Source organism: Squalius cephalus (genome assembly GCF_949319135.1).
Source record: "Squalius cephalus genome assembly, chromosome: 1".
Taxonomy (NCBI): domain Eukaryota; kingdom Metazoa; phylum Chordata; class Actinopteri; order Cypriniformes; family Leuciscidae; genus Squalius; species Squalius cephalus.
The window spans coordinates 3,936,733-3,954,983 of NC_137122.1; the positions used below are offsets into that span (position 1 = coordinate 3,936,733).

General features: G+C 39.6%; 2 protein-coding genes across 3 annotated transcripts in view; both read left to right on the forward strand.

Moving 5' to 3' along the window:
* Positions 1–18,251, forward strand: part of LOC307156058 (uncharacterized protein) — a 488,898-nt gene that overhangs the window by 26,318 nt on the left and 444,329 nt on the right. The window lies entirely within an intron of this gene.
* LOC307156367 (uncharacterized protein) overlaps positions 1–18,251 on the forward strand; it is a 1,306,365-nt gene that overhangs the window by 18,652 nt on the left and 1,269,462 nt on the right. For both annotated transcript variants that reach the window (XM_079867672.1, XM_079867671.1), the window contains exon 3: positions 15,526–15,710. In XM_079867672.1, coding sequence (XP_079723798.1) covers positions 15,526–15,652 — 127 coding nt within the window. In that variant the 3' untranslated portion in view covers positions 15,653–15,710. The remainder of the gene's footprint in view (positions 1–15,525; positions 15,711–18,251) is intronic.

Here is an 18,251-nt window from a genome sequence, read left to right on the forward strand (position 1 = left end):
ATTATTTTAATAAATATTGTTAAACATTTATTATAATCATCTGACTGGACCTTGGATTCTTGGGTACGTGTCGCATTCTTCTATCTGGATCAGGAAGATCTTAACTGGAGGAAACGACAAGAGGGTGAGCATTCTTTTTATATAAGTATAATCACTATGAGATTTGATTGATTAATAAAGCCTAGCCAAAGAGGCAGCTTACGACAGGGTTATTGTTGTATAGCGAACACGGTTGAAGAGTACCTTTATTATTTTATTTTATTTTATTTTCCTTTATTTTTCCAGGAAGAAAAAATATTCTATATATTTTTCCATATAAAACATTCTAGACAATCAAAGCACACCATTCATCATAAATCAATGAATTAAGTAAAACAGCAACATGATTCATTCATTTTAGACTGCAGTAAATTTTTAAATATATTCAAAGGAGGAATTGTTTCTAGTGGAACAATAGCTTGAAATTCATTCCACAGCCATGGAGCATAGTAAGAGAGAGATGATTTTCCATGCTCTGAATGTACCCTAGGTACTTCTAATTTAATCCCATTAGATGATCTGGTGCTATAGTTCTTTCTACATAAACATAGAAGACTAGTAATGTATTTTGGAAGCATACCCATCAATGTCTTTACAATAAATACTAACATATGTGATTTCCTTCTTTGATATAAAGAGGACGAACCCAAATAGTTGTATAGCAAACAATGAGTACGTGAACAAGAATTTGTTATAAAACGCAGTGCAGCATGATAAACACCATCCAGTCTTTTCAATAAATATGTAGAAGCATGCATATAAACAACATCACCATAGTCTAAAATAGGTAAAAAAAAGTACTCTGTATAATTCTCTTTCTAGCTGTAAAGGAAAAACATTTTTTTTTCCCGAAAAAGAAAACCCAATCTTGGTTTAAGCCTTTTCACCAAGTAATTAATATGAACATCAAAGGCTAACTTCTCATCAAGCCATATTCCTAAATATTTATAAGTTGGTACTCTTTCTATATGCAAGTCCTCAATAGTCAGAATATTGAGGACAGTGGACATAGAACGGCTGCGTGTAAAAATAATATACTTAGTTTTATTTACATTTAAAACTAATTTCAGTTTTAGCAAAGTAAGCTGAAAAGTATAAAAATAATCTTTTTTTCTAAACTTTTGCTAAAACAGGTAATTTAGAAATAGGACGATAATTATTCAAATCGGAAGGATCGCCTCCTTTTAATAATGGCATAACCATAGCCGATTTCCAAGATGGCGGAATTACATTAGTGGATAGACTCAGATTAAAAATCGATGCAATAGGTTCGGCAATAATATCTGCAGACACTTTTAAAAAAATTGGTTCAATTTTGTCAGACCCGCCTGATTTCTTACAGTCTAAATTTAAGAGTAGTTTATGAACTTGGAACGGCAATACAGGGGCAAAGGAAAATAAATCTGATTCACTATTAGTCAACTCATCAGTTCCCTGTTCATCAATGACCAATGAATTGTCTGTTATCGAACTAGCTGAAATAAAATGACTATTAAACGTATTAACAATATCAACCTTGTCTCTAATTAATCTTTGGTTCAGTTTTAAAGCTTTTGGAAAATTAGTAGATGTATTTAATCCTATAAGAGATTTCGTTAATTTCCAAAATTTAGAAAAATCATTAATATGATCATTAATCAGATTTAAATAATACTGACTCTTCGAACATTTTATGAATTTTGTACACTTATTTTGTAATAATCTATATTGAGACCGAATAGCGCAGACGCGTGGTTTCATTTACCTCACACACACAGATGCACGAGTGACGCTCGCGCTGTTTTCAGTCTCTGCTGCCTCACGATAATGATGACATGATGAAATTCATCTCCAGAGCCACTCTGAGAGTCACTTCATGAGCATTTTACCATTTCATTTGAGAAAAAATATATCATATCATACACACACAGAAACTAAAAGGTCTTCACAGCAACCCGTCAAAATAAAAGTTCGGTTTAACGAAGAAATTGACAGAAATAATTATATTAGGCTACAGTACAGTATATTTAGCTATGTCTCCATGTATTAAAAATACTACTACTACTACTACTACTACTAATAATAATAATAATAATAATAATAATAATAATAATAATAATAATAATAATGTGTGCATTTGAAGGTTGCTTATGTTTCACTTGATTTTTTTATAAGTAATATTTACCTTTAAACAGCATGTAGCCTTCAGTGCTTATATGTATAATTTACTTATGATTACCGTCATAAATATATCAAAATATAAGTCATTGAATTGAATTTAATATTTTTTTCAAATAGTTAAATAAAATAGAAAAATGGTTCCAACAGATTTTGCTGTGGTACCGAAATTGGTACCGAGAACCGTAAAATTTTAATGGTATCGGTACCGACTACTGGAATTTTGGTATCGTGACATCCCTACACCGCACTCGCTATAGATCGGTCTATGGCGGGTGCAGTTGCTGCCGCCTATGGCTCAATCTCACAGAGATCCGCGACAAAGAGAAGGTTTTCCTCCTGGACGCCCCAGTTTCTCAGTCTGGACTGTTTGGGGAGGCGGTCAACACTGTGGTTGGCAAGTTTCGGGCCGCAAAATCCCAGTCGGCTGCCTTCAGGCAGTTTATGCCCAGGAGGGTTAGGCAATCATCAAACCCCTCCTCGTCTCAACCCAGAAAACGTCCTTCTCATAGGACGGAGTTCACGGCTAGGAGGAGTGACTCGGCTCGTCCCCCACCAGCTACGGTTTGGGGAGCCCGTGGTCGCCCTTTTCCCCCCCAGCAACCTCATAGGCGTTTTGAGCTGAAGCGGTCTAACAAACCTTCCGCTCCAGCTTCCTCGAATCGTTCCTGACCCTCAGGTCAGAAAAAGAAGAGCTTCCCCCGATTTACGAGGTTGGGACAGACCGCGCAAGCGTTTCTGCCTACCTCTCACTTGCTCTCCTTCTCCAACCCTGCCACTTTCGCTGCGTTTCGACGTGCAGTTCCTAATCAAACTTGTTCAAACCGTCAGGCGCAGACGGAAGGAGACGCATTAATTTTCTCCCCTCGCTTCCCGAGTCAGGGTTATTATAGTTTTGCATTTTTCATTAGTTTTTATTTTTATTTCGTTTTGACTTTTTGTTTTCAAATTCAGTTTAGTTTTAATTAGTTTTTAAAGTGGGTTTGCTAGTTTAGTTTAGTTTTTATTTTTTGAAAATGCTTAGTTTTAGTTTAGTTTTTATTAGTTTTAGTGTTAGTTTTAGTCTTTTTTTGTAATTTGGGTTATTTGTCAGGGGCAAGATTCAAAAAAGTCAGAAAAAGTATTGTGTTATAATAAAAACATAATACAATTTTAGATAAAACCCCATTGAAATTCCTTTACCTCTTACAAAATCCACACGCTGTACCAAAAATCTACACATCTTCTATACAGAATTCACACCCTATACAAATACCACAGCTGTACAATTTTCACACCCTATACTAAATTTACCCTATGGGGAGAGGGGGGTGATTTGTGCCAGGGGGGAAGTAGTTCCACCCCTTGTTTCTGGAAAACCATAGAAGAAATTGGTCATGTGACCACATAATTTTGAAAAGCAATCACTTTTACTCATCCTCCAAAGAAGAGAGACACATGGCATGAGAGTTAAGCACATTTTAGTGCAAAAAATTGTTTTTTCCCTTTCAAAGTAAAATTTCTATGATTAAGGTTTTTTGATTGTAGTGTCTGAACAATTATAGACAAGTTTGAAAACATTTCACACATGTTTTAGTGCTTTAGTAGGCTACACAATGAGTCTATACAGTTAGCTCTTAACTGCTGGATCATGCTAGTTTTTCAAACTTGTGGGTCTGGGGTGATTTGTGCCAAAGGGCCTGGGTTAAGTTGTGCCAGATCCAGACCACCTAGACCTACATACTCACAGGGGATAATCTTGAGAAGTGAGGAGATGGGCATGCCTCATCATTGTTTGACTTAGGCCTGCCTGCTATTTGTTTAATTTAGCTAACACTGATTTCAGTTTTGAGTTTGCACTATGTTATTAAAGAGAAGTTTTATTACGTTTTTAAGTGGCCTATGTCACAATAGTATGTTTAGAAATTAGCCTAGTCACTTTATTCTTATATGTTACATAACTGACAGACAGCGCTATGTCAACAGGCATCTATTGCCAAAGCCTTTTTGCCCGAAATGAGTCACAAATATCATATATTGTGTTGCTATGGTGCTCTAAATGGTTGCTAGGGCGTAGCTTAATAGCTTCACAATGATCCAGAGACTGATTGGTCATCTGAGTAAAATGAGCCCGCTCCCTTGTCTCTATGACACTGTGATCCAGAGTTATGTTCAATACAAAATCCCTATGCAGTTGACCATAGTAGGAAAAACGCATGCTATGGTATTCCAGGGTGACAATATCTAAATAAACCTTAAATGAGTAATTTTGTATTGAATTTGTTTTGCTTTCATATAGCATTACAGTTCATAACATTAAAATGTTCTGTTTTACTTCAGAAATCACTGGCACAATTTACCCCAATGTATTCCCCTAAAGGCACAACTTCCCCCGCACCAGGGGCAAGTTGTGCCATGAAACCACTTTTTCCCCAAAAGCTATATTTCTGAAACAATTTATTTCAGATCCAAAGTTATTGTTCTCAGGGATGCACAACATCCTGAAATACATGTACATCCTTAAGTTGAAGGAATTACTGCCATGGCCTTACTTTAAAGTCACTTTGAGTAAAAACTGGCACAACTCACCCCACTTTCCCTACAGTCAATAGCCTACTTATCTGGATTGATTGAAGCAGCAAACATTAAGTGTAAAAGTAAAAAAATGACATAACATTATTTAATATTTGAATCAAAGCTTATATAGTGTTTTGACATCGACAACCACAACCAAAAAGTGCATTTTACCTCAAACTTGCGACTAGTTAACTTTCTAAAAAAGGAGCAATCGCTTCTCGGGTCGACATTAACACACTGACAAAATTATATTCAGAATTTAAAATATTTTGATACCACTTTTTAATGTGTGATTGTAAGGTGTTCACGAGATAGAGATACTAACCTTTAGCGAACTTGCTTTCAACGTCGAACGAACACTCGTTCTCATGGAGACTCGGTGTGCACGGAGGGGAGGGGCTGTGTGTGTGTGTGTGTGTGTGTGTGCGCGCGCATGTGATAGACGCATGAGTGACAGAAACGGAGGGAGAGCAGGGAAAGGAAATGCAGCTGAACGAATACGCTGCGTCTTTTAAATAGCGTTAAAAAATGAAAGACCTTGACAAAGACGAAAACTAAGGACATTTACTCTATAATTTTATTTTAGTTAGTTTTGCCAAACACACATTACAGTTTTAGTTAGTTATCGTTTTTTTGTAATGCCTCGTTTTTATTTTTATTTCAGTTAACGACAATGTTTTTTCCCACCTAGTTTTCGTTTTTTCGTTAGTTTTCGTTAACGATTATAACCTTGTTCCAGACGCGTTTGATACCTGCCGCTCGCATCCTCGGAGGCACGTTCTGTTTTCCTCAGGAGCAGGCAGACCCTGTAATACCAATCCAGGCAGTGGTACCTCCCACTACGTGTCAGGACGCCAAGTGCTCTCCTTCATGTTCGACCATGCCACCCCATAGGAGTCAGCATGACACCTGAACACAGGTATGTCCTCTGCATTGCAACACTCTGCTTCAGTTCTGTCGCATCCCCCTTGCTTCAACAGGGTTTTTCCAACTGTAGTCGACAGCAGCTCAGAGGCTTCTGTACTACAGCAGGAGATTTCGTCCCTTCTCCTCAAGGAAGCGATAGAAGAGGTTCCTCCGAAGGAAGTCGAGCAAGGCTTCTTCAGCCATTACTTCCTGGTCCCGAAGAAGGGCGGCGGTCTGCGACCTATACTAGACCCCCGTCGTCTGAATTTCTCCCTTTACAAAGGGAAATTCAAGATGTTGACGCTGAAAGCTATCATATCTTAAATTCGGGCGGGGGACTGGTTCGTGACAGTAGACCTGAACGATGCATATTTCCATATTCATGTCGTACAGCGACACAGGAGGTTCCTCAGATTCGCCTTTGGAGAAAAGGCGTACCAGTACAGGGTCCTTCCTTTTGCCTTTTGGTCTCACTCTAGCGCCGAGAACGTTCACAAGGTGTATGGATGCTGCTCTGGCCCCGTTGCGGCTCCAGGGCATCCGTATATACTCAACATCCTGGACGATTGGCTCCTTTTAGCCCACTCCAGGGAATTAGTGACTCACCACAGGGATATTGTCCTTCGTCACATTCAGTCTCTCGGCTTGAGGTTACCCTCTGGGGTCTGGGGTGTTTTTGGGGTCCTTGAGATGTTCTGACATGCCCTGACATCAGTGCTTTTTTCAGTTGCTTATAAACATATTAATGGCAAAAAAAATACACACTATTTAGCACAAACAGGGCTACCATAATATGTGAGCAACAAGAATGTACATGTCTGCATTTTTGAGAGAATAATGTTCATGCGTGGTTATTGAAAAAACTAAAAACTAAAGTTTCTGAAATAAGAGCACAAAACACATACTAAATATGTGCCAATAAGACTTTTGTCTAATGGATGTCATCGCCTAGTGTTTTTTCTTCAAAATGATGTGAAAATCACCCTGCCTTATCATTCACATAACACAATACATTGATTTGAATTTTGCAAAGCACTTTCTGTTTGGAAAGGCAATATTCGAGTGGGCGTCAACGATCATGCATATTTAGTGGTTCACACCTGAGGAGACAATGGGGCCTGCATACTTAATGACCCTTTCATTCAGGTGAGCCACTGAGCCACAAGAATACAAGAGCAACAGTTGGAAGCATCTCAATTCTTTTTTATTTTTCCACATATTGTGCTTGCAATTTGGCCTATAATATCCAAGGAAAACATGTCTAGTAATTGTGCAGTTAATTCTCATACTGTATTTTCAGTTTTGGAATATTTATCCTCTCCCCAAATTTGTCACTAATAAAACACAATAAAAATTATTTAAAGAAAAGGCTTATATTTACCTTTTAATAGTTTGTTTACATCTACCTTGTAAATATCTTTTTTTTAATTAAAAAGGTTACAATTACAACAACAATTCAAGTGTAATCTTTCTTTGTAAAAACTAAAGTATACATTTTATCAAACATATTTCAAAGTTAAGGAATTGATTGATTATTTGATTACTTTATTTTTGACAAAACATACTATATTTAACATATGAGCAAAATTGGCAAACAAAAGCTTATTTGAGGTGGCAGATATTTTACAGTAAAAATGTATAATCTATCCAAAACTAATCAACGAAATGTTGTCTTTCATATGTCTGTAACATAGGACTTTCATTTTTATTATAAGAAATATAAATGTTAATTTGCAGTTTAATACGTTGCTTATACAAATACATTTTATTTCAACATATTTCAGTCGATTTTTACTCAGTATAGCAATACAGTTTGCTAAAAGCGAAACATTCATTCACACACAGAAACGCCTGACTGTAACGTTGTTTTTATGAAATATTAGGGCATATAAATGTTAATTTGCAGTTTAATACGTTGCTTATACAAATAGCCTACATTTTATTTCAACATATTTCAGTCGATTTTTACTCATCTCAGTATAGCAATACATTTTGCTAAAACATCATCATTCATTCACACACACACACACACACACAGAAAGGCGATTTAAATTTAAACTGTCTTTTTGCGAGCTGTGGTAAACAGCGTGCATCTCTGCGGCTGCCGTTCATTCATTCACACGGAAACGCGATTAACTTGAGAAGAAAAAAAAACTTACTGCAGTTTTCCTCACTCAGTCGGCTCCTCGCAATACCTGAACTCTGAGGTAGATTCTCCATTATTATTATTCCTCACAGCGCTGCCAGATGGTGTAAACACGTAGGCTACAATGATATGATTAAACTTGTGTTTTCTCGAGCTGATATGGGGGGCGTTCACAGGTTTGCCTCAGTAATTTGCGTTTGAATAGCACGTGCTCTCCGTGGGCGGGTTCACATTACATTTGAATTAGCTCTAATGAGCTCGACTGGAATCGCTCTCTTTTAATACAGATTTCACAAGATGAGAATATTTGTTTTTTATATAAATTACCTCATTTAAAAGAAGAGAATTCATGCTTCATGCCTGTGTGTCTGTATGCCTGTTTGACTGAGTATTCGCTGAGTTACAGTTCATTTTCGGACGCGTTTCAGAATGGTCTTCACTGACAGAGAGAAGGCAGAACTCGCATCACGTTTATTTTTCTTTATTTGGCAAAAAGCACAACACTTTGTTTTTATTGTGAGTATACACAAAAATAATACACACTTAAACAGAGTTGATTGATGTATGAAACTTGCTTGTAATATAAAAGTCAACAGAGCAAAATTAATTTCTTTTGAACTGAACTGAAAAAAAGCGAGCCTATCGCACCGGCGCGATTGTCGACCTCAGGGGGTTAAACACAGAGAATAGTGTTCTAACCCCAGCTCAACAGACAGTTTTCTTAGGGGTGTGCGTGGATTCCGTTCTGATGCAGGCCCGTTTGGCACCTGCCCGGATTTTAAGTCTTGTGACATGTTTGGCCCGCTTCACGCTCGGCCATCGTGTTTCTGTGGGCACTTGCCGCAGGCTTCTGGGGCTCATGGCGGCAGCCTCCCCTGTGCTACCCCTTGGGTTGCTCCACATGAGACCTTTTCTGTGGTGGATGAAGTTTTCAGGGGCCCGGTCCACAGGACCAGCTCTTCGCCTATTGAAGGTGTCATGCAGTTGCTTCCACGCCCTTTCAATCTGGCAGGACCCCCTCTTCCTTTGGAAAGGGGTCCGCATGGGCGCAGTTTTCCGTCGCCAAATGTTTACTATGGATGCCTCTCTGACCGGCTGGAGCGCGGTTTTCGAGGGCAAGCCAGCATGTGGGGTCTGGACTGGGGAGACTCTCTCTTGGCACAGAAACAGCTTGGAGCTGTGAGCTGTTTCCCTGGCCCTTCTTCACTTTCTCCCTTTTCTCGAAGGGCACCACGTCATTGTCAGAACAGACAATATGGCGGTAGTGTCCCACGTTAACTGGCAGGGGGTTCATGGTCACGCACCCTGGACAGGATCTACTATCCCAGCTTCAGGGCAGGATATGGCATCCTGCCCCAACATTTGGAAGCTATGCGTATGGCCCATTGGAGGCCACTAGCTTTGAGCTTTGGTCTTCCCGCTTACGTCTAGGAGACCATTGTAAGTGGGAGACCCCTTTCCACGAGAAGGTTGTATTCCTCCAAGTGGAGGGTTTTTGAGTCATGGTGTTCGGCACACGCTAGGGGACTGGGGTCTGTGCCCAGTGGGTTCAGTGCTGGAATTCCTACAGGAGAACTTTGCTTCTGGAGCGGCCGCTACCATTTGAGAGTACCGTATTTTCCGGACTATAAGTCGCTCCGGAGTATAAGTCGCATCAGTCAAAAAATGCGTCATGAAGAGGAAAAAAACATATATAAGTCGCACTGGACTATAAGTCGCATTTATTTAGAAATTTATTTCACAAAATCCAAGACCAAGAACAGACATTTAATCTGGAAAGGCAAGTTATTCAACTACACAGTAGCACACAGAACAACAGGCTGAGTAGGTGTCCGGTATGTTAACGCAACATATTAACATTTATTCAGCTACACAATAGCATAAAGAACATATACCTGGGGGGCTGAATAGGCTAAATTAACAATCCGGCGAGTCCAACAAGCAAGTTACCAGTAAACAAGTTCACCAAGCTCCCGCGATCTCATTCCAGATCACTGAATCCACACAGTCGCTTCTGAACAACTCCGCCAACTAGAGCGCCCTCTCGCGGCTGTAGACGGTAATGTTTTCTCTTGGTTCATCTCAGTCTGAAATAATTTTTATAAGTCGCACCTGACTATAGGCAAGGCAAGGCAAGTCAAGTTTATTTATATAGCACATTTCATACACAATGGCAATTCAAAGTGCTTTACATAGAAGAAATTAAAATAATAAAAGAAATAAGAATACTTAAAACAGTTTAGAAAAATAAAATAAAATACAGTACAAACAGTCGGACGAACATTGGCACAGTGCTCATTCATTAAATGCACAGCTATACAGAAGTGTTTTGAGTCTGGATTTGAATGTGACTACTGTAGGAGCACGTCTGATCTCCTCTGGAAGCTGGTTCCAGCTGCGGCTGGCATAATAGCTAAAAGCGGACTCGCCATGCTTAGAGTGAACCCTTGGTATTTCTAGCTGATATGATCCTAGTGATCTGAGTGATCTGTTGGGTTTATATTCAGTGAGCATATCTGCAATGTATTGAGGTTCTAGGCCATTGAATGATTTATATACCAGTAATAATACTTTAAAATCAATCCTAAATTTAACTGGGAGCCAGTGTAAAGACCTGAGGACTGGTGTGATATGTTCATATTTTCTGGTTCTGCTCAGAATCCTGGCGGCAGCGTTCTGTATGAGCTGCAACTGTCTTATGGTCTTTTTGGGAAGGACCATAAGACAGTAAATCCATTACAATAATCCACCCTGCTGGTGATGAAAGCATGCACAAGTTTCTCTAAGTCTTGTCTGGAAACAAAGCATCTAATTCTTGCAATATTTTTCAGATGATAGTATGCTGATTTAGTTATTGCTTTGACATGACTACTGAAACTAAGGTCTGACTCTAGTGACACACCAAGATTCCAGACTTGATGTTTAGTTGTTTGACCCCTAGAGTGAAGGTATGTGTTCACCTTGAGAACTTCATCTTTGTTTCCAAACGCAATGACTTCAGTTTTGTCTTTGTTTAACTGAAGAAAGTTTTGACACATCCAACTGTTGACTTCATTAATGCATTGGCACAGGGAGTCAATGGGGCTGTAATCGTTAGGCGATAGGGCTATGTAGAGCTGTGTGTCGTATGCATAGCTGTGGTAAGCAATTTGGTTCTTTCTCATTATTTGGCTCATTGGGAGCATATACAGGTTGAACAGTAGTGGTACAAGAATTGAGCCTTGAGGGACTCCGCATGTCATGGATGTCCACTCAGACTTATGGTCTCCTATACTCACATAGTAACCTCTCCCATCTAAGTATGACCTGAACCATTTTAGGACTATCCCAGAAAGCCCCACCCAGTTTTCCAGCCTGTCAAGAAGTATGTTATGATCAACAGTGTCAAATGCAGCACTGAGGTTGAGTAGTACCAGCACTGATAATTTGCCTGAATCAGTATTTAAGCGAATATCGTTTATTATCTTTATGAGCGCTGTCTCTGTGCTGTGGTGTAGTCGGAAACCAGATTGAAAATTGTCAAAGTATCCATTCAAGCTCAAGAATTTGTTCAGCTGATTGAAGACAACTTTTTCAATGATCTTGCCTATGAAAGGAAGATTTGAGATTGGTCTATAGTTGCTTAATATGGTCTTATCCAGATTGCTCTTTTTCAGGAGGGGCTTGACAACTGCAGTTTTCAGGGAGTTTGGAAAACTCCCAGAGAGAAGTGAAGCATTTACCACTTCTAGGAGATCTGCTTCTAAGCTGTTTAACACACTTTTGAAAAATGATGTGGGAAGTGTGTCAAGAGCGCATGTTGATGTTTTAAGGTGCTGTACAGTTTCTTCCAAAATTTTGCCATCAACTTCTTTGAAATCAGACATAGTAGCTACTTTCTCAGGTGGTTTGATCTGTCTGATCTCAGTGCAACTCAAGGATGTGCTGATCACCTTTCTGATATTACTGATTTTCTCAGAGAAGAACGAAGCAAACTCACTGCACTTGCTGTCTGAGAGCATTTCACTGGGAATCTGGCTTGGGGGGTTTGTCAGTCTCTCTACAGTAGCAAAAAGAGTGCGTGTGTTGTTTAAATTGCTGTTTATAATATTTGAGAAGAAAGTCTGTCTAGCTTTGCCTAGTTCCATATTGAAAGCATGAAGGCTGTCTTTGTAAATGTTATAATGGACTACAAGTTTAGTCTTCCGCCACATGCGCTCTGCTTTTCTGCATTGTCTTTTCATATTTTGCACTGCTGTTGAGTTTCTCCAAGGTGCTTTTTGTCTGCCATTCTTCTTCCTGACTTTAACAGGAGCAATATCATCAATTACACTTTTAACTTTTGAGTTAAAAGAATCAAGGAGAAAATCAACAGAGTCTGCAGATATGCTTGGTGTTAAGGATATAGCCTTCATAAATAGTACACTAGTGTTCTCATTTAAGCATCTCTTCTTGACAGACACAGATCTAGCTTCAGTGGCAGGAGAGATCAGTATATCAAAGAAAATACAGAAATGATCAGACAGTGCTACATCCTTAATAACAATTAATGAAATGTTTAGACCCTTACTGATAAGTAAATCTAGGGTGTGTCCACGATTGTGTGTGGGTCCATGTACATGCTGAGTCAGATCAAAAGTTTTTAAAACACTTTTGATTTCTGTTATAAGTCGCAGGACCAGCCAAACTATGAAAAAAAGTGCGACTTATAGTCCGGAAAATACGGTATACGTTGCTGCTATTGCAGCTCATAGAGAGTCGGATGAGATCCCCCTGGGTAAACTGAGGTTAGTCTTGTCATTTAAGCGTGGGGTTAGGCGCCTGAAACCAGCATGCTCCCCTGGAATTCCCTCTTAGGACCTGTCAGTCGTCCTGGAGGGCTTAACTGAGGCTCCCTTTGAGCCCTTGGAGTCAGCTACGATGCGGATTCGGACTCTCAAGGTTACTCTTTTGTTAGCTTTGACTTCATTTAAGCGGGTGGGGGATTTGCAAGCTCTTTTTGTTAGCGAGACATGTATAGACTTTGCCCATGGTCTGGTCAGGGTGACTTTAAGACCAAGACCAGGATATGTGCCCAAAGTATTGTCCACAGCATTTCGCTCTCAGGTTATTAACCTTCACTCTTTCCATCCTCCCCCTCTTGTTTCTGAGGAAGACAGGAAACTTAATTGCATCTTAAGCTACACAGCATTGAGTGAACCTGTGAAAGAGAACGTCTCTGGTTACTGATGTAACCTGTGTTCTCTGAATAGGGAACTAGGCGCTGTGTTTGCTGCCAAGCTCCTCGCGCTGCCAACAAGCTTATTTTTCGGCAGAGAAATCTAAGGAGTAGATGGCGCGCGTGCATATATAATGTGAGGACATAAGAGCGTCGGGGCGGCGCCCGTGCCATCAGCCAATAAATTGGCGTGATTCTATAAAGGCTTCAGACAATCGGCAGACCCAGAGGGCGTTCCCACTGCGTTTTAAGCAATTTGTAACAAAGAATTACCAGAATTGTTACCAGAATTTGTGCGTATTTTTAAAAACATGTATAACAAATAATAATCATTCCAAAATGTAAAATTGTACAATCTACTCTGCTTTACTGCTAACATTTGTGTTCTTTCTCGCAGTGAAATTCACTTGATCTTGTGTTTCTTGTGTCCCACTTTCACATGCATGTAAAGTAAACGGAAGGAGAAGTTCAGTGTGAACGGCCCTTAATTAAAACGTTTTAGTAGTTTTTAACATAATTAAATATCAAAAAGTTGGTGTCAAAATATGCCAAATATTGTGTAGTTCTCACTACAGAAACATAGGATTTTACTTCATAAAATTAGATAATGTATGTTATCAGCTATTGCGGACATTGACCGTGAGTTGGCTGGGACGGACATGCAGAAAAATTTCCTCTTCCACTAATACGCTTAATAAAGCCTGAACCTCGTCATCGGTCCAGCGGCCGTTTTTTTAAATTAAATTCCATATTTGCATGAAGCCACGAACCACAATATATTTTTAAAAATGGCAGTTAAAACAGAATGCTGTGCGGAGTCATCCAATCAAAATGCAGTGTTAACACAACCAATCAGCCTGTTCAGTGCACAAGTCCCACCCCCGAAAGTTTCTGAACTTTGAAAAAGTACTACCTCGCCAACAGGGACTTTCTGAGGGAGAAATATTTACCCAGAACTTCATTTAGACCCTGGTTCCTGCGGTGTAAACACACCGAGTACCACCACAAAGTGCCTAGTTCCTGGGGAATGTTCCTGTGGTGGAAACGCGGCTTAAGTGACATAAGCAATTTGAGCGATCTAAACCCAAATTTATAAAAAAAAAATTACATGGTATTCAAATAATATAAATAATATTTAAACATAATTACATTTCAAAAAGTAGGTGTCACAATATGCCAATATTGTGCATTTTAATGTTCATATCATGTTAGATAAGTGTGTCATTGATCAAACATATTTATAAAAGACAAATTATTGTCATATTGTATAGCAGTTGTCTGTTACATCTCATTCCATATTTCTCTCTTTGAAATATTTTGATTATTTAGAAAGTTATTTATTAATTTGAAAATTTGTTTTTCTGTCATGTAAGACCTGATGGAAGAGAGCGAGGAGAGTGAAGAACTGAGTGAAGTGGAGGAGGAACATCATGTCAAACCTGGAGGAATACCTTTGAGTCGCTCAAAGACTAAAAAGACATTTTTAAAGAAAAGAAGAGCCAAGAAATCTTTCACCTGCACTCAGTGTGGAAAGAGTTTCACAACCAAACAAAGTCTTGATGTTCACATGAGGATCCACACTGGAGAGAAGCCATTCACATGTGATCAATGTGGAAAGAGTTTCAGTCAATCATCACACCTTAATCTTCACAAGAGGATCCACACCGGAGAGAAGCCGTTCTCATGTGATCAGTGTGGAAAGAGTTTCACATACAAAGGTAATCTTGATCTTCACAAGAAAATCCACACCGGAGAGAAGCCGTTCACATGTGATCAGTGTGGAAACAGTTTCACAGCCAAACGAAGTCTTTATGTTCACATGAGAATCCACACTGGAGAGAAGCCGTTCTCATGTGATCAGTGCGGGAAGAGTTTCAGGCAATCAGCAACCCTTAATGCTCACATGATGATCCACACCGGAGAGAAGCCGTTCTCATGTGATCAGTGTGGCAAAAGATTTACCTGTGAATCAGACCTGAAGAGACACCTGAGAGTTCATACAAAGGAGAAGCCGCATTCATGTTCTGTGTGTGGAAAGAGTTTTTCACTGCTGCAATATTTACATAAACATGAAAAAATACACACTGGTGTGAAAGAGTACATGTGCTTTGAGTGTGAGAAGACTTTCACTAAACCAAGCAAGTTAAAAGATCACCAGAGGATTCACACTGGAGAAAAACCTTACATGTGTTTACACTGTGACAAGAGATTCAGTCACTCATCAAATCTGAAAACACATGAGATGAACCACACTGGAGAAAAACCTTACAAGTGTTCACACTGTGACAAGAGATTCAGTCTGTCATCACATCTGAGATCACACGAGATGATCCATACTGGAGAAAAACCTTACAAGTGTTCACACTGTGACAAGAGATTCAGTCACTCCTCACATCTGAAAAGACATGAGAGGATCCACACTGGAGAAAAACCTCACAAGTGTTCACACTGTGACAAGAGATTCGGTGAGTCAGAACAACTGAGATCACATGAGAGGATCCACACTGGAGAAACACCTTACAAGTGTTCACACTGTGACAAGAGATTCAGTCACTCATCAGCTCGGAAATCACATGAGAGGATCCACAGCAGAGAGAAGCCGCACACGTGTGATCAGTGTGGAAACAGTTTCCCTTTTAAAAGTCACCTGAAGCTACACCTGAAGATACATGCAGTGGAGAAACCACATCACCCCAGTCTGAGATCACGGTAAGTAGTTTATCTTTATGTGCTGAAAAAGAAAATCTGCTTTTCCACCTTCAGAAAAGGTTCCAGTTGTGTTTCCACTTGAGCCTGGTACGGCACGGCACAATTACAAACCGTTCTCGGCCCTGAACTCTCAGCACACTTGGCTAACCGTGCCGAACCGTGATAGTTTAATGTGTGAAGTGACATCGCCACTCACGATTGGTCACTTGTCACTTGTCTCTTGTCTGTCTATGTGACACATAAGCAATTTGAACAATGTGTTACGACCTCTTCTGAATCGCAACAAAATAAAGGAGTCAGCACTCACAGCCAATTAATAAGTGAATTTATTTATCAGTATAAGACTGAACAACATTAAAGATCAGTATAAATGGTAATCAGTATGTCAGCAGATGTGTGCAAAGGTGTCGCATTTATGAAAGACAACAGTCCAACTATTCTCAGTCCATGAAACCTCCAAGAACAACCAGCAGCCATATCACCCTGTAGCCCAAGACTGGTTGCCCACTGAAGCTAAGCAGGGCTGAGCCTGGTTAGTACCTGGATGGGAGACCTCCTGGGAAAAACCAGGTTGCTGCTGGAAGAGGTGTTAGTGAGGCCAGCAGGGGGTGCTCACCCTGTGGTCTGTGTGGGTCCTAATGCCCCAGTGTAGTGACGGGGACACTATACTGCCAAAAGAGCACCGTCCTTCAGATGAGACGTTAAACCGAGGTGCTGACCACACTCTCTGTGGTCATTAAAAATCCCAGGATGTACTTCAAAAAAGAGTAGGGGTGTAACCCCGGCATCCTGGCCAAATTTGCCCCTTGGCCTCTGTCCATCATGGCCTCCTAATCATCCCCATATACTGACTGGCTTCATCACTGTCTCCTCTCCACCAGTAACACACCAGGTGGGTGTTCTGGCCCAATATGGCTGCCGTCGCATCATCTAAGTGGATGCTGCACATTGGTGGTGGTTGAGGAGATTCCCCCCTTCTATGTAAAGTGCTTTGAGGTCTCAGAAAAAGCGCTATATAAATGTAACAAATTATTAAAATTATTAACCATCATCCCAAAGGAGATGAGACAAAAGGCGGCGGTGATCTCCCATATCCCTCACATCTCATGAGTTCTCCGATAGCCTCTTGACACAAGACCAAAGGTACAGAGCAAACGAAAACATCCCCAATCTCTGCACTCTCTCAACCCCACGCTCCCATCTCTTTTATAGAGCGTCATGATTCCCTTCAGGTGTGCAACTTCTCCCTTCAGCCAATCACCTGCAACTCAGAAATAACGAGTTACTCACTAAAAACCGTCACAAATGTAAACCCAAATTTATAATAAAATCAAAAGAAATAACATGGTTCCTGTGCTCACCAACCATGTTATTTTTCAGATGCGTTTTGTCCATATTTATGTTTTTCAGTGCTGTAAATTGACATGATTGAACACACAATCTATAATTATCTTGGTTGGTGATTATTTTCATGATCGATTTCATCAATTCCTTCTTGCAGCCCTAGTTAATTAAAGGGTGTATTGATCATCAAAAACAATTTAAGAAAATTAAACCTGATACTGTGGAACACAGAGGTTGGTGTTTATTTGAGATTTACATTGTTTCAGGTCAAGAATATAAAAAGAAAACTAATTAAAATTGAACATTGAACTTTCTCGATTTTGTTATTTTAGACATTCACGCTGGGCTGGAATATTTGGCCGCTAATGATGCTATGCTTTTTTCTTCAGATAAGATTTATACTATTTGCTTTGCCCTTTAAAGACAAGTGCTGACCAGATATAAACTTTGAGCTGCTGCAGATTCACATTTAAGAGCATTTGGTGGCACTAGTGAAACCAGCATTAAATATTGGAATTACTTTAAATAAAACATTAGCATTTCATTGACACTTTGATTGAACTACACTCTAAAAAAAACACTGGATTAAAGAATTTTATGCAAGGCATCAGGCGTTTACATCATGTGAAAAGACCGACGTGAGACTCGTTTAGGTGACAGCTCTGTATGTTCTTTTCTTTGCATTTAAAAAAACAATATTCAGAACAATAACTAATTTATAGATACAAAAACGCACCAATTTGATGGAGCTGCACTGCTCTGTACTGCTGCAGTTTGGACCAGTTGTAGTTTGTTTATTATGCGTGCAGGGCAACCACCCATAATAGCATTACAATAATCTAGCCTTGAGGTCATGAACGCATGAACAACTTGTTCCGCATTTGTCATTGAGAGCATATGACGTAATTCAGGTATATTTTTTTTAGATGAAAAATGCGGTTTTACAGATACTAGACACGTGACTTTCAAATGAAAGACTTCACCGTGAGACTCACGCAATCGTCACTTTTTACACGCTCTCAAGCCACACATCCATTTTCTCATGCAGAGAAAAGTCGCGAAACAAAGAGGACATGACACCGACAGACAAGACCGAGAAGGTTACTATTGCAATGAAACAAATTCTCAGCTCTCAGATTCTGTCGATTTAATTACGAAATTCAAACAATAAACACCGTTTTGGCGCTTGACAGATCG